The following is a 24,479-nucleotide window of genomic DNA, read 5'->3' on the forward strand; positions in this document are numbered from 1 at the left end:
TGGCTCCCAGGCCTCTGCTACTAAGACTGGCTCACAGAGGTGGCCACTGGCCCTTGGGGCCTTCTGAGAGCAACATATTTCTGCTCCCCCTCCCCCCGGGACTCATTCTTTGGGAGAAGCAAGCCCCCACTGGACTAAGGGGTCCAAGTTTTCCTGAGCTGTTAAGGAGACAGAGTTGGGCAGAAAGTCAGCAGAGGTCTCAATTGCGATGACATTTCTGAAGGAGGGCAAGGCAAACCGTGCTTTCACTGGAGTCCCACCGCAGCTGCAGGCTTCTAAGCTGAAGCCCTCCAGGCATGGAGCCCCAACAGCAGGCTCTGTTCCCTCTGGCCACTCCAAGCAAGCCCCACAACAGAGAAGGCCTAAGCCGCAAGTACTCCTGGGTCCCCGGGACAGAGGCCAGGTCCTTGGGGGAAAGAGGTTTGCCAGGCTAGTCTCCAGAAGCTCTGGCCCTTCTGCCTGGCCTCAGATCATTCCCAGCCTTGCCTGGAGCCTGGGGTGTAGAGGCTGCTCTCCCTCCAAGGCCAAACCCCTTCCAGGTTGATACCCCAATTCCTCTCTCAACCTGAAGTCCCTTCCCCCAAGGCCAGGCAAAAGTGTTCCCACCGCAACCCATGCCAGCCAGCACATCAAGACGCTCCCAGAGAGGTCTGGGATCGCGCCCGTCCGCTTGGCCGCCGGGTCCCCAGCGCCCAGCACATCCAAGTGGAATGAATGAATTGCGCCGGGCAGGGACTTGGCCTCGTTCACGTCCGATTTTCCGGGCCCTCCCTGCCCACGCCGCTGCGGAGAGGGGGGGAATGGATCCTTGGAGGGGGCGGTGCGGCGACCTCCTGGCGTCCCCGGAGAGCCAACAGGAGGGGGGGGGGTGCCTCAACGCGGAGCTCGCGCCTGTCGGAGCTGGGCGGGAGGTGGTGCCGGGCGCTGAGTGGCGGCTCCGAGTCCACCCCTGGCGCGCCGGTGCGGGCGGGAGGCGGGGAGCGTAGGGGCGGCGGCGGCGCAGCAGTAGCGAGCATGTGCTACGCAGCCCAGTAACCAGGGACGACCGCGGCTACCGAGCCCCGGCGGCTGCGGCGTCCAGCCCCGCGCAACACCCCGCCGTGGTCGCCTGCACCGCCAAGGCCTGGCCCTCGCCCGGTCCCCGAGGCCCCTTGAACCGTCGGCCGCGGTCGCGCAGCGCGCCGGAGCCCCGCGCACGGGACGCGCGGGCACGACCAGACAAAGGCGCGGCCCCGTCCCGGCCCAGCCCGGCCTGCCGGCCTCCGCGCACCCCGGCCCGACCCAACCGCTCCCGCTGGGCGCCCCGAGCGGGTCCGGCCCGGGGAGCGGGGGCCGCGGCCGCCGAGCATGGGGAAATCCAACAGCAAGTTGAAGCCTGAAGTTGTGGAGGAGCTGACCAGAAAAACCTACTGTGAGTGCACCCGGATCCCGGATCCCCGATTCCCCATCGCGCCGCGACCTTCCCCCCGCCCTTCCCGGCCGCGCCCCTGCCCCGCACCTGGCCCATTGTTCTACCCGCGCCCCCGCCCACGGCCCTGGCAGGGTGTCGCTTGTCAGCATGCTCTAGGGACCACCCCGGGTCCTCAAGGCATCCGCAGCCCACCCGCTGCCCCTCTCCTGACCGAAGGGCTCGGTCTGTGCTGGGGCGGGGGGCAGTGGTCCCAGGAGGGGGCGCCCGGGCGTTGTGTGGCTCTCCTGCTTGGAGCAGGGTGGGTGGGTGATTCATGCTTAATGATGCTGCTGCGGCTCCTGCCTCTTGCGAGGTTGGCCTGTCGCCCCCTCCCTGGCAAGTGTGACTGTGTGTTGGGAGGGAGAGGGCTGGCGAGACTGGTAGAACGCTCAGGCAGTGACTGTAAGGGGCCAAGGGTGCTGGGCCCCCTCTTAGATGTCGCACGTTTGGGCTGTATTCTCAGTCTCACCCTTTCCTTGCTCCTGTCTCTGCCGCACTAGGAAATGGGTTTACATAGCCTGAGCTGATGAGTGAAGGAAGGTCTGTCCCACTCCACGGTCCTCTAGATCAGTCCCAGGTGTAGCTCTCCACTTGCCCAACTTCACAGATCTGACTCTGCATCTTCAGTGCCTCCACACCAGGTGTCCCCCTCCTCGAAGCCTCTCCAGGGGTGGCCCTGGAAGTGGGTCCTGGGAAGCTTTGGCTGAGCGCTCTGCATCACCCAGAAAGACAGGCAGTTGACTGGCAGCTCGGTGTAGATCGAGGCTCTGGTGCAGTGCATGGCCTCTGCCCTCCCCTGCCCCGCAATATCGGTCTTCTGAGCACGCTTGCAGGTCTTGGCCAACCCAGTGCCTTAGCCCCATGCTCCTTACTCTCCTAGACTTAGAACAAAGGGGGTTTTACTGCCTGGACTCTCCTGGCCCCTGTCCTGAGGAATTGGGCATCATGGAGGTCACATCCAGGAGAGGTATCCTTCCCGGCCCAGGCCACCTACTCTCTCTTTCCAGATCGGGTGGGTGCCCTTTTCTAGCTTGTTGCTGTCTGTGAGGTTAACGGGGCCTTCGAAGGTGTGGCTCACAGTCATTAGCAGGTAGGCCATTAGTGGGACACCCTCACTCCCTGAACCAGCCAGGACCTCAGGGTTTGGGGAGGGTAGAGGGCTCCATGGACTTCTCCAGAAACAGTGGCATGTGGTGTACCCTGCTGTCTCCATGATGGTGAGGCTGGGGGCCACCAAGGAGCCCTGTGAGGTCAGGGTCCTGCTTACTGAGTGTGTCATGCTTCATCAACTGTGTCTTTAGCTCAACTGTACATCAACAACTTGGCCTGTTCTGGGCACTACAGCTGTTCATAGAGAGGAAAGCAAGGCTGAGAGATATGAGCTGGCATCTCTAGCTTAAGCCAAGAGCCCTTCTGTATCTCTCTTTCCCACCCTGGCCAAATGCTGGGTTTGAAAGACCAGAGGGGCCAAGACCCCTTCCTTTAGCCCCTTCTCTGAAGGACTGGCCATTAACTTTGGAAGAATGGGGCCAGCAAAACTCTTGTTAGGCACTGGCCTGGTGGTGCTCCGCTGAGCTATTTTTAAAGGCCCTTTGTGATGTGGAGCAGTTTTGTTCAGGGAAGGAGGTAGTCTGGGCACTTTCCCATCATCGAAGACCTTATTTAGGGGTAGGGGGGGATTCATTTGCTTCTGGCTCATCTCCCTGTGAAAGCCAGCTCCTTTCAGGCAGGTCTTTATGTGGTCCACAGCCATCTCTCACAGTGTGGGAGCTTAGTAGGTCTGCAGATCTTTTGTGGAAGTAAAATAATCTCATCAGGTAAAACAGAGAGTGTTGCGGCTGGCACTACGTGCGCTTCTTTCTCATGAGGTATGGAAGCATCTACTAGGAGAATTCTGAGTGGGGAGTCAAGAGACGCATCATCCAGAAAGGATTCCCAAATGTCCCCATCTCTTGTCCCTGCTACTTGGCTTGCTCTTCTCTTAGATCTGGGCTGAGCTCTGGAGTTGGGTGCTTGAAAGTGTGAATCATGAGGCTGGAGAGATGCTCAGTGCAAGCATGAGGACCTGAGTCAAGTCCCTAGTACACACCTACGTAAGAGCCGGATACTGTGGTTCATGCCTATAACTCCAGCGCAGGGAAGGCGGACACTGAGGGATCCTGGTAGCTCACTGGCCAGCCAGTCTAAATGAAATAGCTGGCTCTGTGTTCATTGAGACATACCAGCCCAAAGAATAAGGTGGAGGAGCTGGAGAGATGGCTTAGCAGTTAAGAATGAGTACTGCTCTTTCTTAAAGACCAGAGTTCAATTCCCAGCCCCAACATGTGTGGCTCACAACTGCTTGTAACTCCAGATCAATGTGAGCCAAAGTCTCTGGTCTCTATGGTCTTCTATATTCATACACACAACTCCCCCAAGCTTCTTGCACATAATTAAAAATAAAACCAGCCTTTAAAAGCAAAGGAAGGTGGAGAGCCATAACACCTAGCATTGACCTCTGGCCTTCAGCTGCAATCACAAGGGTAGGAGACATCTATCTACACACACACACATCAACACACAGAACAAGAGCGAGAGTAATATATTGGTTTTGATTCTTGGTTCTGAGGAGACCCAGTTAAAGAGACATAGCCTGACACATACTCCATGTCCCTGGCTGTCCTGTGCTACAGGGTCCAGGTTGGGGACCCAGTGGTCCTACCTGAGTCTGTCTATGCTAGGCACCATCCTGGGTTGTGTGGAGGCAGGGGTTGGGCAAGAAGAGGGAAGGGGAGAGAGTGTGTAAGCAGGGAGGGCTGAGGGCTCCATGAGAAGGTTCTATGAGGACTTGACCACACATCTGGATTCACACCTGGCTTCAGCCTGGCCGAAGATAACCTTCTTTCAGGCTTAATGCCCTGGAACTTCCTATGCTCTTTCTGTGCTGATGAAATTATCGATTGACACTGTGCACGCCTGCCCTTCTCTGGAACTTCCTCCATCTCTAAGGGGATTGGGTTAGCAAAAGGGAGAACCCTCTACTTCTGCCCTCCCCGCGCCCCCCCCCCCCCAGCCTAGGCAGGACTCACAGACTGGAATGAGCCGCAGTGGGAGTTCTGGGGGGAGGGGAGCAAGGTCTGCCTTACTCTCTTAGAGCTGATTGGTGAGGCAGAATAAGCAGAGGGATAAGCCTTTTCTCTTGCCTAGTTGGGTCTTGCTTTCCTTCTCTGCAAAATGGGTATGGTCTTGGTAGTAGGGAGTAGCAGAGGTGTAGTGGGGCGTGTTGGTCAGTAGCCCGTGACTATTTCCAAACCATGTCACTACTGCTTGAAAGCACACACACACACACACACACACACACAGAGAGAGAGAGAGAGAGAGAGAGAGAGAGAGAGAGAGAGAGAGAGAGAGAGAGAGAGAGAGAGAAACACACATACACTCATTTCCTCCTCCAGTGCTGGGATGGAACCCAGGGCCTTATACACAATGAGCCAACTGCTCTCTCAGTGACACAGCCTCAGCCTTGAGTTTCTTTGTGAACCAGCCTTCAGTGTCGTTTGTGGATGGGTCTCATCTCTGCGGATGGCGCTTCTTGCCATCCCAGTCTTTGTGTCTGGCACAGTAACTCAGGGATGGAGCAAGTCCTGGGCTATTTTCTCTGGGTAGACCCCATAGGGCCTACCACCTCATTGGATCATGTTGGAACTGCCCTTATCTGCCATTCACTAAGTGCCCACTCTGCTGGGCACACAGAGAAGGAATAGGAGACACGGTTCCTGCTTGCAGCAGAGACTAGACAGGTGGCTCCCAGGTCCTTTGTCCTGGCCTTCGTGTAGGCAAAGGCAGAGGTACCTTTCTACTTGGTTTTTCCCCACCCCACAGATATTCTTGCTGGAGACATTCTGTTCATGGAAGGGAGGTGTGGTGCTTTGAGTATACTTGGCCCAGGGAATGACACTATTAGGAGGTGTGGCCTTGATAGAAGAAGTGTGTCACTGTGGAGGTGGGCAGTGAGACCCTCTTCCTAGCTGCCCACGAGACAGTCTCTACTGGCTGCCATCAGATCAAGATGCAGAACTCTTGGCTCCTCCAGCACCATGCCTGCCTGCACACTGCAGTGCTTCCCGCCGTGATGATAATGGACCGAACCTCTGAACCTGTAAGCCAGCCCCAATTAAATGTTGTCCTTTATAAGAGTTGCCTTGGTCATGGTGTCTCTTCACAGCAATGGAAACCCCAAGACAGGAGATCACTTCTCGTCTCTTGGTCCCGTTCAGTTTGGCCTTGACCTTGCCTGCCAACCTTGAGCCTCTTTGGCTGTTTTCTAGAACGTAGTAGATCAGGAAAGAGAGAAAGGGGTGTGTTCCGTGGTTGTGCAGAAGCGGGCATCACTGGAGCCTGAGGAGGGGGATACTTTGGTCCAGATGGGGTCAGGTTGAGAGGTGCAGGGACTTACCGGCTGGACTCTGAAGTTTCCGGTTTGGGGCTGTCCAGGCACCCAGAGAAGTCTGTTGCATAGGATAAAGAATGTCTCCTGAGGGGGTTGGAGAGATGGCTCAGTGGTTAAGAGCACTGACTGCTCTTCCGAAGGTCCTGAGTTCAAATCCCAGCAACCACATGGTGGCTCGCAACCATCTGTAATGAGATCTCATGCCCTCTTCTGGCGTGTCTGAAGACAGCTACAGTGTACTTACATATAATAAATAAATAAATCTTTACATATTAAAAAAAATGTTTCCTGAGCGTTACCTGCACCCAGCTCTATCAGAGAGTAGCCTTAGGAGAGGCATCCATCTTGGGATGAATTTCAGAGCTGGCCTGGTGACTCCATGGGGTTGTGTGGGCAGGTCATCATTGCCCAGGAGACGGGAGGACCAGAGAAAGGGGTTGCTGCTGTACCCGAGTGCCTGCCTTCCTTCACTGAGGATGGAACAAAGCAGCAAGAGAAACATAGGTGGGCACCTAAGTAAGACAATCCAGCTCTGTGGACAGCAGGCTGTGTCCCCCACAGGCTGTGTGTGTGGCCTTGGGTAAGTCACATATCTTCTTCAGTCCCTAGTGTTTGTCTGACACCTAACTTCATGGTTTACTGGTTCTACAGGAAAATTCAATGCTTTGTGGGCCAGAGAGGCTTGAGGCCTCTGGGCAGCAATCCCCAGGTGGGGTTAGGCTCTAATCTAGATATAGGGAGGCTCTAACCTTTTCCTGTGGTGGGGAGGAGACCTTCCCTCCTCCTCTGGGAAATATGCTTCGTGCTGAGCCCTGGAGTTGGGGAGGATTCAGGCTAAAAGAAGGGAATCCTCACCGGGCGGTGGTGGCGCACGCCTTTAATCCCAGCACTTGGGAGGCAGAGGCAGGTGGATTTCTGAGTTCGAGGCCAGCCTGGTCTACAGAGTGAGTTCCAGGACAGCCAGGGCTATACAGAGAAACCCTGTCTCGAAAAACCAAAAAAAAAAAAAAAAGAAGAAGGGAATCCTCTGGAGCCTGGTAACCAGCCAGGGGAGCGCTACAGTCGCAGATCACCTCAGGCTGCTGGTCTTCCTGCCCCTGTCTCCCATGTCTCTATATGGAATGTGACTGGCTCCTCCTGTCCCCTAACCCTCGGTGTCTCTGCAGATTCTTGTTCTGGCAGCCCACACCACCTCAGGACTGAGCCCCATCTGCTCCAGGGTGAGGTCTGTGGGGATACTGGGGGTGAGTGGGTCTGACCAGAGTCACCCTCAGAAGGTCATGGGCAGGAACTTGGGTGTTTTCCAGGATGTGTGAGGAGCTGTGGGAGGGAGGTGATAGATTTGGGGGACACTGCGAGCGAGGTTAGATTTGGTAAGAACATTCTTGGCTATAGCCCCTAAAATGAAGGAGGCAGTAATAGGGACCGGAAGAAGACTGTGGCAATGAATTAGGGGTGTCATTGGGGATGGCCTGACAGAGTCTAGAGATACCTAGAGGAATGCCCAGAGAACTACATAGATGGTCTTCACTATTCTGTGCCTTAGGAGTTGTTTACTTGTAATTTCTAACTTTACCTTTTTGTTAGTTTTACTATTTACATTATCACTTCCTTTGCATGTGTGTGTTTAGGTCAGAGGACAAAGAGCAATAGTTCTCTCCTGCCACCATGAGGGTCAGTTCTCTCCTGCCACCGTGAGGGTCAGTTCTCTCCTGCCACCGTGAGGGTCAGTTCTCTCCTGCCACCGTGAGGGTCAGTTCTCTCCTGCCACCGTGAGGGTCAGTTCTCTCCTGCCACCATGAGGGTCAGTTCTCTCCTGCCACCATGCGGGTTCTGGGAGTGAACTCTGGTGCCCAGGCTTGGGGGAAATGCTTTTATGTACTTAGCTATCTCATTGGCTTACATCGGGTTGATTTGTCTTTAATGTTTGATGTATGCATGCAATATGTTTTTACTTAATCTTGTTACCTGACAGTAACACCCATTACAGAGCTGTGAGGACAATTTCTGCTTTGAATTTTTTTTTTAAAAAAAGGATTTATTTATTATTTTATGTATAGGATTATACATACAACTAATATTATTTTATTTATTTTATGTAGCTGTCTTCAGACACACCAGAAGAGGGTGTTAGATCTCATTGCAGATGGTTGTGAGCCACCTTGTGGTTGCTGGGAATTGAACTCAGAACCTCTGGAAGAGCAGTCAGTGCTCTTAACCACTGAGCCATCTCCCCTGCCCTCTGCTTTGACTCTTTATACATGGGCTGGGGATGTGGCTAGGTTGGTAGAGTCCTTGCCTAGTGAACCTACAGATGCCCCCCCCCCCCCCCCCCCCAGGCATCCGACTTCATGGCCCCGGAAGGGCTCCGGATCAAGGAGTCTGCAATTCTAGTTAATAGTAATGAAGAAGATGAACTTGAGACTCTGAACTTTCCCTTTCCTTCCCAGTGAGATTGGCAGCCTTGGAATGGAGCAGGGACACCCAGTGCTGGTGAGGATGCAGGAAGGTGGCCTGTGGTCACCCGCTGTTGCTGAAAAGCTGGCTAGGACACCCTTCTGGAAAGCAAGTCAGCTTTGTGAACCAAAAGCCTTTCAAGCCAGCTGTGATAGTGTATGCGGTAACTCTACATCTCCAGAGACTAGAATAGAAGGAGGAGAGCTGGACTTCAAAGTCAGACCAGAAGGCACAAAGGAGGCCTTGCTCAAAAGGGGGAAGGGAGAAAAAACTTTAAAAATATAACATGATTTTAGCTCCATGATCCCATTTTGGGTTTTGAGTTATTTATCTTTAAGGAGAGACATGGGACAAGATCTGTCCATTTGTCCGTCCACTCACCCATCTGTCAGTCTTTGAGTTTTGTTGTTGTCACTTTTGTTTGTTTGTTTGAGGCAGGATTTCTCTGTGTAGCCCAGGCTGTCCTGGAACTCACTCTATAGACTAGGCTGGCCTCAAACTCAGAGATTCTCCTGCCTCTGCCTCCCAAGTGCTGGAATTAAAGGTATTGCGACCACCACCCAGCATCTTTGTTAGTTTTTGAGATAGTCTCATGTAGCCCAGGATGGCCTCAAATTCACCACATAGCTGAGGATGGCCTTGAATTTCTAATCTTCCTGTCTCACTTGGCAAATGCTGCAATTACAGGGGAGCCCCACCCCACCCTGTTTATGCAGTGCTGTGGATGGAACCCAGGGCTGTGTGTATGCTAAGCAGGCACTCTCCCAACAGAGTTATGTGCACAGCCCTCAATGTCCTGATTTCTTAGTACCTCTCCTAAGACTGCACAACAAGCCTGAGGGACAGACAGATGGCCCTGGGCTCTTTGCAGGGTCCTTCCATTTTGCTATATGCGTTGGGGTTTGGGTGGGCTGTGATGTGCTCTGTTTTAAGTAGCTCTATCAAAGAAAATCAAGTGTCCATTGAGAGGAGTGTGCTGTGCCTGTCATTGGAGGTTTGGGTTTTGTCTCTGTGTATGTGTGTGCCTGGGTGAGCTTATGTGCAGCATGTGCAGGCAGAGGCCAGAACCCGTAGGCAGTGTGAACCCCCTGATGTGGATACTGGGAACCAAGCCCAGGTCTTCTGCAAAAGCAGGAAATGCTGTTAACCTCCGAGCCCTGTTCTGGATTTCTGATGTCTCAATGTCCCCATCTGGGAGTTGAGAGAGAAAGTGTAGTGTTGAATTTATCAGCTCTTCTCAGCCCTGCCCCCTTGGTCTGTGGTAGCCGTGAGAGAGACTCATATGATGCATGGTCCCTGTGGCTCAGGGCCATGTTTGGGGCTCAGGAACATTCAGCAACAGCCCTCTGTGGTCCCTCTTTCATAAATAAAGACAGGGAAGCTTGGGGGTAGACGAGACGGTAGCCTGTGGCTACAGTTTGGCAAGTGGTGTAGCTAAGGTTTGAGCCTGGTCCTATCCGGCCCTGGGCCTGAGTATTTAATACTCAGCCTATGCAGGTGGGAGGCACTGAGCAGGCTCTGTGGGGGTGTGTGGGTTAAGTGTGAGCATGTGTGGGTGCCTGTGTGGGTGGTGCAGGATGGATAGGGGCTGAGGGTCACGTGTGCAAGCTCTGACTCACGTGCGCGTATTCTGAGTGTGACAGGGTCATGGCATGTGTCAGGAGTGGGTGAGCCATCTTGGTCTGTGCACGAACACATATCGTGTCTGGGTTGGGGGAGTAGCTCTGTGCAGGTTGTAAATGCAGATGTACCTGGAGGGAGGTGGCTAGGAGAGGGAGACCTCAGATGGGCTAGAGGTGTCTCAGCCAGCAGCTATGTGACCAAGGAATATGCTGCTGCTTCTCGACCTCTCCCTTGCCCTTCCCATCAGAGGCCAGTAGCTGGTGGACATGGAGGAGTGCCACCCGGATGAATGATAATGGGGACTAGAGAGTCAGGTGAAAGCTAGGTGTCCTGAGTATTGACTGGGTGTGGTGTCACGTATTATAGCTCTTTCCCCCAACCTCCCATGGCTGAGAATGTGATTGGTGCTTATTTTATAGGAAATGGGAAGAAAGCTCAGGGAGTCAGGGGCATACCAATGTCTTTTAGCCATTTAGCAACAATCTTGGGCTCAGGCTAATCTTAGCTCCGTGTGGCTAAAACCATGCCCTTTCTCTCATGAGCATACTCTCCTATGATCTCTGAGCACAGGGTAGTGAGTACCCATCTCTGGAATATCAGACACTGGCCAAGTGTTCTGGATTCGTGGGATGGTGCTGATGCCAGGTGGTGAGCAGAATGTCTTGCCTCCCATGGACATCTGGGCAACTCCTGCCTTGGCTTTCTGCATTAAGGGAGCAGAGGTAAGAGCATCGTGGGTAATCATATTGAGTGAGTGTGGTCAGGAATAAACAGGGGACTGTAAATCCCAGTCCCCAGTCCTCGGGGCTTGCTCGACCTCCACCTACCCCAAGGGAGACAGCTGAAGGCAATAGACCTAGCTCTGGGATCTCATGGAGGGGGACTCCCTGCTTTACAGTGTCCACACTACCCTTGTTTGTGTTTCTGTGCACTTGTGTGTGCTTAGTGTAGGTACATGTGTATGGAGGCCGGAGATCATATGTCTTCCTCTTTGCTCTCCATTTTTCTCTTGAGTCAGGGTCTCTCACTGAGCCGGAAACTCGCTGGTTGGCTAGACAGGCTGGCCAGAGAGCTCTATGGACTGCATGTCTGTCTCCTCAGCTGCCGTTGCAAGCTTTGCCACACCTAGCATTTACATAGGTGCTGGCTGTCAGATCCTCTAGTGGACACTGTACTGACCGAGCCATCTCCCCTGGCCCCTGTTCCTGCTCTGATGGCAGGCTGGGGCTGGGGCTGAGATGTTCAGGGTGAGGTGGGACCTAGAGTACCCTAGACGGTTGTGCCCCTGACCACTGTTTGGCACAGCCTAGCTGCCATATGATATGTCTTTGGATAAAGGAGGAGACCCAGTCCTCATGGATTTGATGTGGATTCAGGGACTCAGTGACATAGAGTCTCTGTGACGGACGGCTCCTTGAGGCTTCCACCATGTCTTGTGGATTTTGGTCTCTGTGCAGCAGAGTTGTTAAGGGACAGGTAGGCGGATGTGGCTTCCATTGTTCCCATTTCCAGACCCTTCTTCCTGGGTCCTTTCCTTCGATCCCACTTGCTCCGGCCAGCCTGCACCACTACCTCGTGGTTCCTGGGAATTGCCAGGGTCCAGCCAGGGCCTTGTATCTGGCTGTCCCTCTTAGAAGGTCTCTGCCTTCCTGTTTTTCCTTTTGATGTGATATTATATAGATCAGTTCTGGGGAGATCTATTATTCTGCTTGGGGAAGCTCTTCTGGCCCTAGGAGCACAGGTTAGGGGGCTGGGAACGGCTGCAAGAATGGCTCCAGCATGCCTAGCTTTCCACAGTGGAAGCTGCTAGACTCGGAGCCCCTGTGTTCTGGATTCCAGGAGTGAAGGAATGTGGCTCTCAGGAATGTTTAACCCGGGCAGAAATAGCGCGCTTTGCTTTCCTTATTTTGGGCCCCAGTTCTCAGCACAGGGTGCTGATCTCTCACCCTAGCCTGGGGCCACAGCTGCCCGAATTCCCCACAGCTGCCTGGGTCCCCCATAGCTCTGGCCTTTTGGGGACAAACAGTGGCCTCTTTTTCCAGCTTTATTATTATTATTTTAACCAAGAAGTTGCTGTGGGAACCAGAAAGCGGTTCTGACTTGGAAGCACACACACAGGCCCTGTAATTACTCCCTCAGCCCCTAGCTTGCTCTTCTGTGTGTCTCGGGGAGGGAGGGACATGGAGCCCTGAGGCCTGTCTGCTGTCTATTGTCTGCTTCAGGCAACTGCAGCTCAGGGAATCCTTCCCCCCAAGGCTAGCTTCAAATCCTCCCCACTTACTTGTGGCATGTCAGCTCACCCCCCCAACACACACACACACACACACACACACACACACACACACACACACACACACACACTCACACACGCACACACACACCAGCCCAGGAGCTATCTGTAAAATGGGCAAAGTGAGGGAACCTGCCCAGAGGGTTAGATAGAGCAAGCAAATCAAGTGTGAGAAACACTGGCAAGGGGCCTGCCACTCTTTCTTACTGCTTCACACATCCATGGAGAGAGTCACACCCCTTGCAGGCTTGCTACAGCGTGGGTGGGTGAACTCTGAACTCCGGATGCTCAGAGGAGGCTGAATACACGCCACCCAGCGGTGGTGCTACCTGCCAGTGTCTCTCTTGGTGCGGTAGAGGCAGTGTGTCTACCCCGCCCTCCACTCAGCTGTGGGCTGTGAGCTGAAGCTGAGGCTCCTTGCAGGGCTTACTCTTCTGGTTTGCTCCCCATTCCCACCCCCACCTGCACCCCTAACACATTTGTCAAGATGAATAGGAAAGCCAGGACAGAAGTAAATAGCTAATGGATGCTCCGGGCTTCTTCTAACCCATCCTGAGCCCACTTCTCTACCTGGCATTAAACTTGACCCTTTTTCCTGGGACTCCTTCTGGGTCTAGGGGCTTCTGTGAATTTCTGTGGCTTGTAGGGGGGGACAGGTTGGGTCTGAGGTGACAGCCAGCCACTCATCCCTCCTTCCTGCCCTCCTGCACCTGCCTCTTGGTAGGAACCAAAGCTTCCCTTCAGAGCAGGAGACGGGGCTATTTTTGGCACTGTGGGGGGAGGCGAATGCTTTCCTTCTGTTCAAAAATACATGGTGTGCGCTGTGCAAACAGGGAGCTGGGCTGCTCAAAGCCTGTGCTCCTGGGCACTGGGCTTCTTGCCATGGTCCCCAACCCTCTGGGGCTCTGTAGTCTACACATCCAACCAGGCAGGGTAGCCATTGTCTTCATACTGCTTGTCATGGGGCCCTTGCTGGGCTCAAGAGGAACAGGATCTTAATTATAAGTAGCAGCAACCATCAAAATATAGAGGCTCCTGCTTTAGGGGCTCTGCTGGGATGCCTGCTTCCCTGGAAGGGGTGAAGGCAGCTCTGACAGTGCCCTAGGGCATTCTGGGATGGATGCCCTGCAGCTTTAAGAGGAAGACAGAGGCTCCAGGGGAGCCCCAGGTGGCTAAAGGGTTCCTCTGTCTGCCTCTTTAGTTCTCATTTCCTGGTTGAAAAGGTAGTTTTAGACTACCTGCCTCAGTTTACCCTGTGGTGCTAACACAAGGCAGCATAGACCGTTGGCTCTCTGGCTTATATGGCATCCGTAATGTGGTGAAGAAACAGAAGTGAGGCCAGTTTAAATGTCAAGACAAGCTGTTGGTACAATGGGGACATATGTACCCGGCATAGGCACCTGTGGGAGTGCTTTAGGGGCGTGTCAGTTTAGCTGTGTCTTGTATACTCCTTTGCTCATGTGGGCAGCCCTGATGGATGCAGGAGGAGGCCTGGGTAGAGCAGATTTGGGCTAGAGGCTTTGCCTGACACCACTCTCAGGACCTGTGCCCAGGACATGGTCTGGGAGGAGGAGGACGCTGGTGACAGTAGTCCTGAGCTGGGCCTACCAAACATGCCAAGCTGGACAGGTAAGGAAGAGAGTTACCAGGTCAAAGACAGGCCCAACTATGAGTACGCACATGCGTGAGTGCATGCATTCATGTGTGTGTGTGTGTGCATGTGCATGCACGCACACGTGCATGTACATGTGTACACATATGAAAGACATAGGTACAGACTGGGTGTTCCCTCAACTACTCTCTACCTGACTTCTTGAACAGATCTCTCATTGAGCCTGGAGCTTACCAATGGGCTAGACTGGCCAAGGGTCCCTCTCCCCTCCCACCACACTCTGTACTGGGATGCTGGGGATCAGAGCTCAGGTCCTCATAATTTCAGAGCAAACATTTTACCCATTGAGCCATCTCTCCAGCCCCCTTCCTCCTGATCATCCTTCCCTCCCTCTTCTCCTCCCTCCTTTCTTCTTTTCTTGACAGTATCTCATGTAATCCAGGTTGGCTTCAAACTCCCTGTGTAGCTGAGGATAACCTGAGCCTCATGCCTCCACCTTCAATAGTGGCGCTACCACTCCTGGTCTGTGAAGTGCTGGAACCTATTTTAGGACCCTGTGCACTGTGGGCAAGCACACTTTTAACATCCCAGCCTCCTAAGCTTCAGGTCCTAGAAGGTTCATGTCCACGAAGGACAGGAGGCATCTCTCTGGACCAAGAGGTGCCTGCAGAGATTAATGTGTAGTGGCTAATCCCCTAAAGATTCGTGTCCTCTTCCACCCCCCATAGAGAGGCAGCTTGGGACACAGGCTGTAAATGGCTGGGAATACTCTATAGGCCTAGAAGATGAAGGCACCAGCAGATGCTGTGGTCAAGGTCACAGCCTGACTTCTGGTGCTGCAGGATGCTACCTGTCTATCTTACACCTGTCACATTGATGGGTGACTACCCAGCCAGTTTGGGGTCCTCCAGTTCCTCTGCACCACTAGCTCAGCAGTGAGTCACTGGGGTGCCTCCTCCTTGGAGGGCAGGTCAGGGCCACGCCCCTACCCTGGCTCTTAAAGGGCCAGCTCCAGAAGCATCACTAAAGTATACTGTTTGCTTAGAGCTGTGTGTATTCCAGCCCTCCTGGCCTGACACCTGGGAATTCATGCCCAGAACTTTCCAAGGTCTCTGCTGGAGCTAGACCTCAGGGTCTGCAGATGGGTTTCGGGAGCAGGGTCGCTGCATTGGGTGGGAGGGAAGGAGTGGGAGGAGCTAGCTAAAGGTGAGGCTACTTCACCCCCCAACAGTGTCCCTGCCAGTTCAGTTAGTTATCCCCTCGTTTGGGCATTGCACCCTTCTTTGGGGGGATATGGGTCTCATTAGGGATCCCTCATCACCCTTTCCCCAATCCTGTTCTGGGATCCACGGGCTGTGACGTTAGCAACTGTGCCTGGATCAGGCGTGCCTGAGCTATGGATGGTGATCACCCTGGTATGTCCCCAACCAAGGGCTGAGGGAGGGGGTCAGGAGGGCGTGAGCGGAATGGGAAGGTGGGCTGTGGGAAGGAGGTCTCCTGACCAGAGGGGTTCCTGGGGGTAGAGACAGGGATGCCCATGTCCTACCAGTAGGTCCTGCCAAGCTGCACTTCTCCTGTGGCTGTGGTGACACCTTTATTAATAACAGTGACAGTTGCTAATGCTTCAGGACACCTGTCGTGTTCCCTCTGCCCAGATGACAAGAGCCTCCTGTGGCTAAGGCTTTATTCCAGCAGCACGTGGCCACCTGAGGCACCTCTGTGCTCTGTGAGGTCAGAGCTGGGCGGGCAGCTGCTTCTGACAGTCTCCTTAGTTCACTTCTGCCTGTCAGAGGACCGCTCTCTGCTTCTGGGTAAGCCTCTATACAGCTTTTCCCTCTGCCTTCCCAGAGTAGGCCAGGGTGGATCCTACTCTGGTTACTGCTCCTCCACGTCCCCTGCCCCAGACAGGGTTCCATGTAACCCAGGCTAGCCTCCAACTTGCCATGTAGCTTGACCCTCTGATCCTCTTCCTCCCAAGTGCTGGGTTCAGAGCGCGCACCACAATGCCCTGTCTTACAGGGTGCTGGGTTCGAACACAGCTCAGTGCACACTAGGCGAGCACTCTACCAAGTGAGCTCTTATCACTGATCTTTTCTTTCTTACCACATGGGTGACTGGACGGCTCTGTACCTCAGGTCTGTTCTGGTTACATGAGGAGCTTGGAGGACAGGAGCCATGGGGGTCACTGCTGTACCTCTAAAGCCATGCTCAGGGCCTGGCTTGCTGTGATTGTTAGACGAGGAACTGAAATATCCTGTGTCTTAATCTCATCCTACCAGGAAGGTATCACTGCTCTCATTCTGCAGAGGAGGAAACTGGGGCTCAGGGAGGGGAGTTCAGTTGCCCAAAGTCAGAAGACACACCAAGAACAACGACGTTTAATGAAGGATCTTTCAGTGGATTCAATGTGCTATCTCTTCGCTTCCTGGCAGGAGCCACGGCAGACTCGGTCTGGAAGCACTGGAATTGGGCTGTATGAAACCTTGGGGAAGTGTTCCCTATCCAGGAGTGTGCAGGAAACAGCTCATAGCAACATCCCCCTGAGGGGCGCAGAAGGTGTTACCCCCATAGGGTCCCTTCTCTTGGAAGGTTCCCAGTCCGGTAGTAGATAAAACTTGAACTAGAGACCAGCCCTGGTCCCTCTTGTATTTCTCATGTGTGTGTACATATGCATGTGTGTGTACATGTGTGTGTACATGTGGATGTGTGTGTGTCTCAAAGAGCAAGAAAGAAGGCTGGGAACATTGCAGCAAGTGGCCATTGAACACCTTCTGCAGGAACATGTGCGCTGAGCTCCTACCACACACCAACCAGTACTGTTTAACTACCAGTCACAGGCATACATGTCCTGCTTGTTGGAGCTCGAAGCAATTGGGAAGGATAGGACTGGACAGTCAGCAGTGGCAAAGCTGTTTCTCATACTCTTTCCCTGAGGCCACAGTCAGTGACATTTCCGGAAGTCTTTTTCTCATGTGCACAACTATGGTGGGTTTGGGCTCCCTGTGTCCTGAAAGAAAAGTCTAGACTCAGAGAACTTAGTCAGTGTGTCCACTGTTACACAGTTGGACGATGTCAAGACAGGACCTGAATGTGGGTCTGCCAGTGCCAGCAGATGGGCCAGCAGAAGCTGAGGGCCTTTGCTATCTGGTACCAGCAACACCTGGTCCTAAAGAGTCAGTTTGGGCCAGAGAGTCAGTACCCTGTGAGCGGAAACAAGCTCGACATTCCTGTTCTGAAAATCATCACCTTCTAGCAGTGACAAGCCACTGCTGTGGAAAATTCCACACCTGACCTCATGGGACGGGATACAGCAAAAATCTGGTTGCCCTAAGAATCCTGTACACAACCACCCTCAGGTTGTATACAGAAGGTGTGTGATGGGCTTTGACTGGGTCTCCTCCTGGGAAATGTCTCATTGCACAAATGCAAACTCCCCCAGTCCCGAAGAACCTCTAGATCTGTGCAACTTCTGTTGTTGTTTTGTTCATTCAATTTTTCAGATAGGGTTTCTCTGTGTAGCCCTTGGCTGTCCTGGAACTCACTCTGTAGACCAGGCTGGCCTAGAACTCACAGAGATTCTCCTGCCTCTGCCTTCACGGGGCTGGGATTAAAGGCGTGTGCCATCAATCTGCAGAACTTTTGATAAGGGAGCCTAAACCTGTGTAAGAGTTGGATCACATGTAAAAGAATCAACTCCCAGCATGCATTGGGGGACATCTTAAACACCTTCTCCACCATATTCAGGAGGTACACTGCCGTGGACCAGGTTCGTTACGGGGACCCCAATTTCCATGGGATGAGAATTCTGGTCAGGTGGGCAATAAGTCGGCAGATGACATTCAGATTCACCACACCCTTGTGTCGATTCTGGGTGTGGAAATTGGGGTTCCTGCAACGAACCCGGTCTGCGGCAGTACACAGACTCTGATTCTGGTTCTACCTCCACTGCACGTGGGCAGGTGGCTTCACCTTTGGGTGACGACACAGTTTCCTCATCTGCACAGTGGAGAGCCTCACGTGCTTTGCCGCACAGCATGGTTCAGGTGTGTAATAAGATGAGTGCCGGCCTGGCATGCTGGGAGTATCCCTTCTTACATTGTTGAAGGAATTTGACTTCAACACTTTGGGGCAAGGCTTACATAGAAATTAAAATCACTATAGTTTAAGATTTTGTTTCTGAAATAAAATAAAATCTATAAATGACAGACCAGATAGTAGTATTTATAGAAGTATTTGACCAGAGTACAAAATTTGAACCAAAACTTGCCTCATGAGTGTGTATGAGTGTGTTTGTGTGTATGGATGTGCACACAGGCATGTGTGTATATGTGTGTGTGTGTGTGTGCGCATACATATGCATGGGGTCAATAATGGGGAGTCTTTCTCATCCCTCTCTACCTCACTTTTTTTTTTTTTTTGGTTTTTCGAGACAAGGTTTCTCTGTATAGCCCTGGCTGTCCTGGAACTCACTCTGGAGACCAGGCTGGCCTCGAACTCAGAAATCCGCCTGCCTCTGCCTCCCAAGTGCTGGGATTAAAGGCATGCACCACCACCGCCTGGCTCTACCTCACTTTTTGAGATCAGTTCTCTCACTGAACCTGGATCTCTCTGATTGGCTAGATGGATTGTCCAGCTCTCTTCAGGGGTCCTCCTGTCTCCACCTCCCCAGTGCCAGGATTGCAAGCTCACCCAGGTTTGTGTGGATCCTGGGGATCTGAGCTTAGGTTCTCATGTCTACTCTGTCAGCACTGACTGAGCCATCTCTCTATCCCCCAATCTTTGCTTTTGAGGGCTGCACAGGAGTCTGTCAACTCTAGGGCCACCATCAGCCTTCTCTCCTGAGGGAGTCTGTGGGAAGCACCTCGAGGGAGCTCCTGGATGCCTCCTCCAGGGGTGAAGCACTGTCCTTTTGAGTACTGTTATCCCCTTTGTCAGATGATGAAACTGAGGCTCAGCAAGAAGAAGCCTAGAGGCCTGCAGCAAGGCAAAGCCTGGTTCTTCCAAGAAGGACTGTGTTGATGGCAAGTTCCCTGTGTGCCCTGCTGGACACTCTATACTTGTCATACAGCTTGTGCCTAGCAGGTGCTTTCCCCAGCCTGGGCGGGGAGGAAGCTCACAACTACCCCAGGCTGAGGCTGCTAAGCCTGGCTTAGGATGCAGGTTGGCTGGGCCACTGATTTCCTCTGTCCTGCTGCTGTGTGACTTGGGTGGCGTGCTGTCACCTCTTTGGAGCCACAGGGGTTTCTTACAATGGGCTGGCAGAGTATTCTCTCACCACAGAGCCTGGTACAGTCCTGGGCTCGGCCAATGGGAACAGCTGGGGCTCAGGAGGGTCTGAGGGACTGGAAAGGAAATGGAGCTTGAGGTCTGAATGGATCTGAGCAGCCCAGCATCTGTGCTCCTCCTAGGGCTTGGATCCTCTCCCTGGCAGCAGCTGGAAGCTGACCATTTTGGTGTGTGCTAACACCAGGGCCTGGCCCTGCCAGCTGCATCTCCTATCACCCACCCAGAAGGCAATGAGAGCCCCAATGTTTTATTCTGACACCACCACTTGTCACCAGTATAATACTAGCAGTGTCTCTGTGTCCAGTGCTGGGCTGCCTGCCACGTGTAGTTGTCAGCCATCCTACCCCAAGAGGAAGCAAGGCTCAGAGTGGCATGCAAGTACATTGGTGGGGGTCTTATAATGACCAGTAGACATGCCCCTATCTGCACCAAGGCCATTGGTGGGCGAGTGTGGGCTCTGGAGCTGTGAGCTCAGGGGCATGTCTTAGAAGTCAGGGCAAAGCTGGTCCAGTCCAGCCTTCAGGTGCCCTAGACATTGAGGCACCCATACTCACATCTGTGGAGCAGGGCCTTGTATTGACCTACTCACCACAAAGGGCAACCAGGCTGCAGGGATGTGAGGGGAAAGAGCTGGGGGGTTGGGTGCCAGGGGCAGAAAAGCCAGGCCAGGAGGGTTCGAGTCTGCTTAGTCTTGTGGACTTAAACATGGCATGAGATTCTTGCTTATGAGCGAAATCATTTTATCACAACAGAGTACAGCCACAGCCTGTGACTCCTGCCCATGTGAAGATCAGATGCAGCCTGGGTGAAGGGCCTAGTGTGTGGCCAACCCGAAGTGCAGTCTCCCCCAGTCGCCATAGGTTCTTTGTGGGCAGAGTGGGGGAGGGGGAGGGCTGTTGCACAGAAGGTGCAGTATGGGGGAGGTAGGCAGGGCCTGTATGTCTTTCTTGTTGACTTGTGGTGTGCCCAGCCCAGAGCCGCCCAGCTGGGCTGGCATAGCGAACATGAGTAGAAATAGCGACTGCCAGCTGGAGGCTGGGCTGTTGCCATCCCACTCCGGGAGGGGCCCTCTCCCTGTGTCACGTTGAAGGAGGGCCCAGGGATTCTGGGTGGGTCAGCATATGCCTGGGCAGAGTCAGTCTCTGGCCTCTTTTGGTAAAGAGGGACGGGCAGGACAGGAGCTCTGCTTCTCTCTCCCTGGCAGAGGTGTTGGGTAGTAATCACAGTAGCACTGCCGGCTAGGTGCCAGGCCCTCTGCATGTGCTGTCATGTTATCTCTGTCTGCTAGGAGCCAGTGATTCCCAGTGCTGTAGCTTAGAACTGGGCTCCCTACATGCCAGAGCTCTGCCATCTTCCCGTCTCCATGCTGGCCCCTTGCTCTTTTCAGCACATGGAACTGCTGTTCTGTCCATTTGCTTTGCCTGAGAAATGCTTTTACTGCACCCAGCTTACTTGCCAGGGTCAGTCATCTCACGGCAGGGATCTAGGGATCTCTGGAATCCTTCCCTGGGATCGGAGGGAAGCATCAGGGCTAAGATTACACACTGAGTTAAAAGCCTAGGTGGGCTGCCAGGATGTCCACCCCTGTCCCAGTGCAGTTCAGGGAGCTGGAGAGCTGGCCACTAAGAGGCTGAGGTGCGTGGAGTTTAATCCTCTCTTGCCCAAGTTGCCTCACTTTCAGAATGGGAAAATGAGGCCCAGAGAGCATGGGGTGACTAAATGTTCAGGAGTCCACCTTGCTGTCCCTGCGGGGACTCTCAGCTCCTTGGGGGAATGGGGGCACTGCCATAAGGTGGGAGGGGCAGGCTGAGCTGAGTGTCTTAGGACGGATCAAGTGTGTCCCCTTTCTCTGAGGAAGCTCTGCTATTACCTGAGTCCTAGTCTGTTTTCTGTTGCTATGATAAACACCAAAAGCCACCCGAGGAGGAAAGGGTTGATTTTTGGCTTACAGCTTACAGCCATTTAATTGCAGGGTAAAAACTCACACAGGACAGGAACCAGGGCGGGCGGGCGGCAGGAGCTGATGCAGAGGCCATGGAGGGATGCTGCTTCCTGGCCTGCTCCTCGGGGCTTGCTCAGCCTGCTTTCTCGTACAACCCAGGACCACCCTGCTCACTCGGCTCTCCCACGTCAATCATGAATCAAGAGAATGTCCCACAGAGTTGCACACAGCTCTGATGGTGGTGTTTTCTTCACTGAGGTCCCCTCTTCCCCATCACCCTGGTTTGTGTCAAGTGAACAGAAAGCTAACGGCTGCCTAGAGGAGGATTGAGGGGAGCCCTCCATGCTCAGGGAGCAGTAAGAATAGGTGTCTCTCATACTGTGAAGAACTGAGTCAGAATGGGGGGATGGGAGGGGCAAGCTGTGGAGGAGACCAGAAGACCATGACGATGGCAGGGGCGTTCCCAGATGCCAGGCCAGTAAATGGGAGAGAGAGAGAGATGGATCAAGGCACTGAGGCTGTCTGGGGGAGGGGTGTGGGGTGCAGCTAGGCCCTGGAGAGTTTCCAGGGCACTTAAGCACAGAAGGCCTGCTGTCCTTCTGGGGGTGGGGGAGGACTATTTAGTGACCAGGGCATCAGGGTCGAAGAGACTGTTAGGTGGCTAAAGGCCCCAAAGGCCGTGTTTTCTCTCTCTTGTGTGAGTCTCCCAAACCCCCTTGCTAATGTTGTGGGGAGGGGTGGGTAATCCAGAGGTAGTCCTTGTGTCTGGAGACTGAGGTGGGATCTGGATTGGTCACACAAAGACCAGCAGTCTGCCTTCCGTCCTTCCTGCTGCAGTAGGCACCTCAGCTCCGTGGGGCTGCCAGCTCTGGCGTTCTGTTCCCACCGTGTTTGAGCTGAGCTTCAATCAGGAGAGAGGTATTTTGCTTTAGGGAAATGAAAATCAGACTCAACATTTATCCTGGGCTCCTGGGACAGGCTCCTGTGTTCACTCTCGGCAGACAAGAGCTGCGTGGAGAGGAGGAGGCGCTTGAGGGAGCTTCAGTTGCTGCTGGGGCGGGAGGAGGCACTGGGTGCCCTGGGCATCTCTCCTGTGACAGGGGCATAAGAGAGTGTCAGCAGGCCTGAGGGGTAAAGACTGGCAGTGGCCAGGGGGCTGGGTTTTTCTCTCCCTCTGCAGTTCTGGTCCTCAGTAGAAGGACAATGGGTGCCCAGCCCCTTCTTCCTGGTGCCTCTGTGTTCCAGCCCCCCTGAGCTGTAAGTTTCAAAGGAATCCTTTCCCAGGATCCTGCTGAGAGTTCATATTTGATATTAGAGATGAGGATTCTGAGGTTCAGGGTAACCAAGCCTACATGTGGCCCCTACAGGGTCTTGACCAAAAGGTGCCACACCCCTCAGGATGCCCCACACCTGGTGGTTCATCAAAAGCCTTGCTCTCAGTGGAGCTTACAAGCCCAACCACAGAAATGTGCTGGGGAGAGTCAGCCAAAACCAGGTGTATTCGCACAAAATACACATTAGGAAGTTCTAGCCCCAGCCTAGTAGCTGGGCTGGCTCTAAGGATAAGACCCCTCTGGAGGTCCTGGGGTGCCCAGCTAGGGAGAGAATGTGTCTCTATTGGGTCCTGCTGGTACTAGGCACACATCCAAGTTACTAAGTTCATTTTCCCTGTAACATACCTGTGAGGTGGACTTGTGGTTCCTGTTGACAGATGAGCAGAGTGAGGCTCAGAGACATAAGCTTGTGTTTGGCATGACCTCAGCACTGAGAAGGGCAGGAAGCCTTGGCCTACATTTTTGGCCTGGCTGACGCCTGTCTTCTCTTATGGTTCCTTGTCCTCCCACCCTGTACCCACTTGGCCAGCTCTCTGACTGGCTGTGTATTGGAGTGTTACTGGGGAAGCAGAGGGTCAAGGGTCAGGGGCATGCTGGGAGAGTGGTTCTCAGCGGGGTGGCTGTCTTATTGCTGTGAAGGTACACCGTGACCATGGCAACTCTTTAAAAGGACAACATTTAATGGGTGCTGGCTTACAGGTTCATAGGGTTAGTCCGTTATCATCATGACCAGAAGCATGGGTGACACACAGGTAGACATGGTGGTGGAAAAGGAGCCAAAGGTTCTATATCTGGATCCCCAGAGAGCAGAGAGAGAGAGAGCAACAGTGGGCTTGGCTTGAGCATTTGAAACCTCAAAGCCCACCCCCATGATGCACTTTCTCCAACAAGGCCACACCTACTCCAACAAGGGCACACCTAGTACCGCCAGTCCCTATAGCCTGTGAGGCCATTTTCATTCAAACCACCACAGCTGTGGTGGGTCATTGGACATGGGTCATTTGGTGGCCAAGGCATAGGACAATCAGGGAGCTCACTGACTTGGGGTGTTGGCAGGGAACCAGGGGCCTGCCCAAGTGACATCACTGGTCTTCCTCCTCAGCTTCAAGCCTCAGTCTGGAACTCTGAGCCTGAGTCCTGAGCCTTGAGCTTGAACCCTGAGCTCTGTACAGAAAGAAGCCTTCATGCTAGGCCCTGAGCACGGATTGGTGGAGGGAAGCCAGAGGGGAGAGCCTGTTAATTTCACAGTTGGTTGGAGACTTAGTGAGATGGAGGGTTAGAAGGGGATGGGTTGGAGTTGGGAGCTTCATCCTAGGAAGCTCCCCTTGAATCTGATCCCAAGGGAGAGGCAGAGTTGCACCCCTAGATTACTCCTTCCAAGTGCCTGTGGTGATCTGATCCCACGAGCGTAGGACCCCAGACTGCCTCCTGGTCCTCCATATATTGTGGAGGGCACACAGACTGTGGGTGAAGACAGTTGTTTCCCTTCATGCTGTGAGTGTAGCACTGTAGGTGAGGCTCGGCTGTGCTTTAGACTCCCCCTCCCCCCTCCCCCCTGCTCCCACCCCCTGTCCCTGTCCCAACCAGCCTCCCCCATGGTGCTGCTGCCTCAGTTTTACTCAACAGCACCACAGCCTTGAGCACAGTTCCCAGGACAGGATCTTCAATCTAGCTGCTACCCTGGGATCCTGACAGAGGCCCTGCGCCATCTCTCCACAGTACCACCTGACTCCCCCAGTGTCTCACAGGCTTTTCAGCACTTTCCTTGCTGACCCCCCTGACCCCTGACCCCCACCTCAGTTTGTGCACCCAGGGTTACGCTTAACTGACTCTTCTTGTTAGCCTCTTTCCCAGCATCCTCCTCTGTTTTGTTTGGGCTTTCATGGCTCTGACTGGTTGGAGCTATAGGACTGATGGTCTAGAATCATCCCACATTCTGTTTTTTGTTTTTGTTTTTGTTTTTGGTTTTGGTTTTTCAAGACAGGGTTTCTCTGTATAGTTCTGGCTGTCCTGGAACTCACTCTGTAGACCAGGCTGGCCTCGAACTCAGAAATCC

General features: G+C 53.6%; 1 protein-coding gene across 1 annotated transcript in view; it reads left to right on the forward strand.

Annotated features, from left to right (window-relative positions):
* Positions 1–971: 971 nt before the first annotated feature.
* Ncs1 (neuronal calcium sensor 1) overlaps positions 972–24,479 on the forward strand; it is a 52,470-nt gene continuing 28,962 nt past the window's right edge. The window contains exon 1 of the mRNA XM_031369742.1: positions 972–1,411. Coding sequence (XP_031225602.1) covers positions 1,348–1,411 — 64 coding nt within the window. The 5' untranslated portion in view covers positions 972–1,347. The remainder of the gene's footprint in view (positions 1,412–24,479) is intronic.

Source organism: Mastomys coucha, unplaced genomic scaffold, assembly GCF_008632895.1.
Source record: "Mastomys coucha isolate ucsf_1 unplaced genomic scaffold, UCSF_Mcou_1 pScaffold15, whole genome shotgun sequence".
Lineage (NCBI taxonomy): Eukaryota > Metazoa > Chordata > Mammalia > Rodentia > Muridae > Mastomys > Mastomys coucha.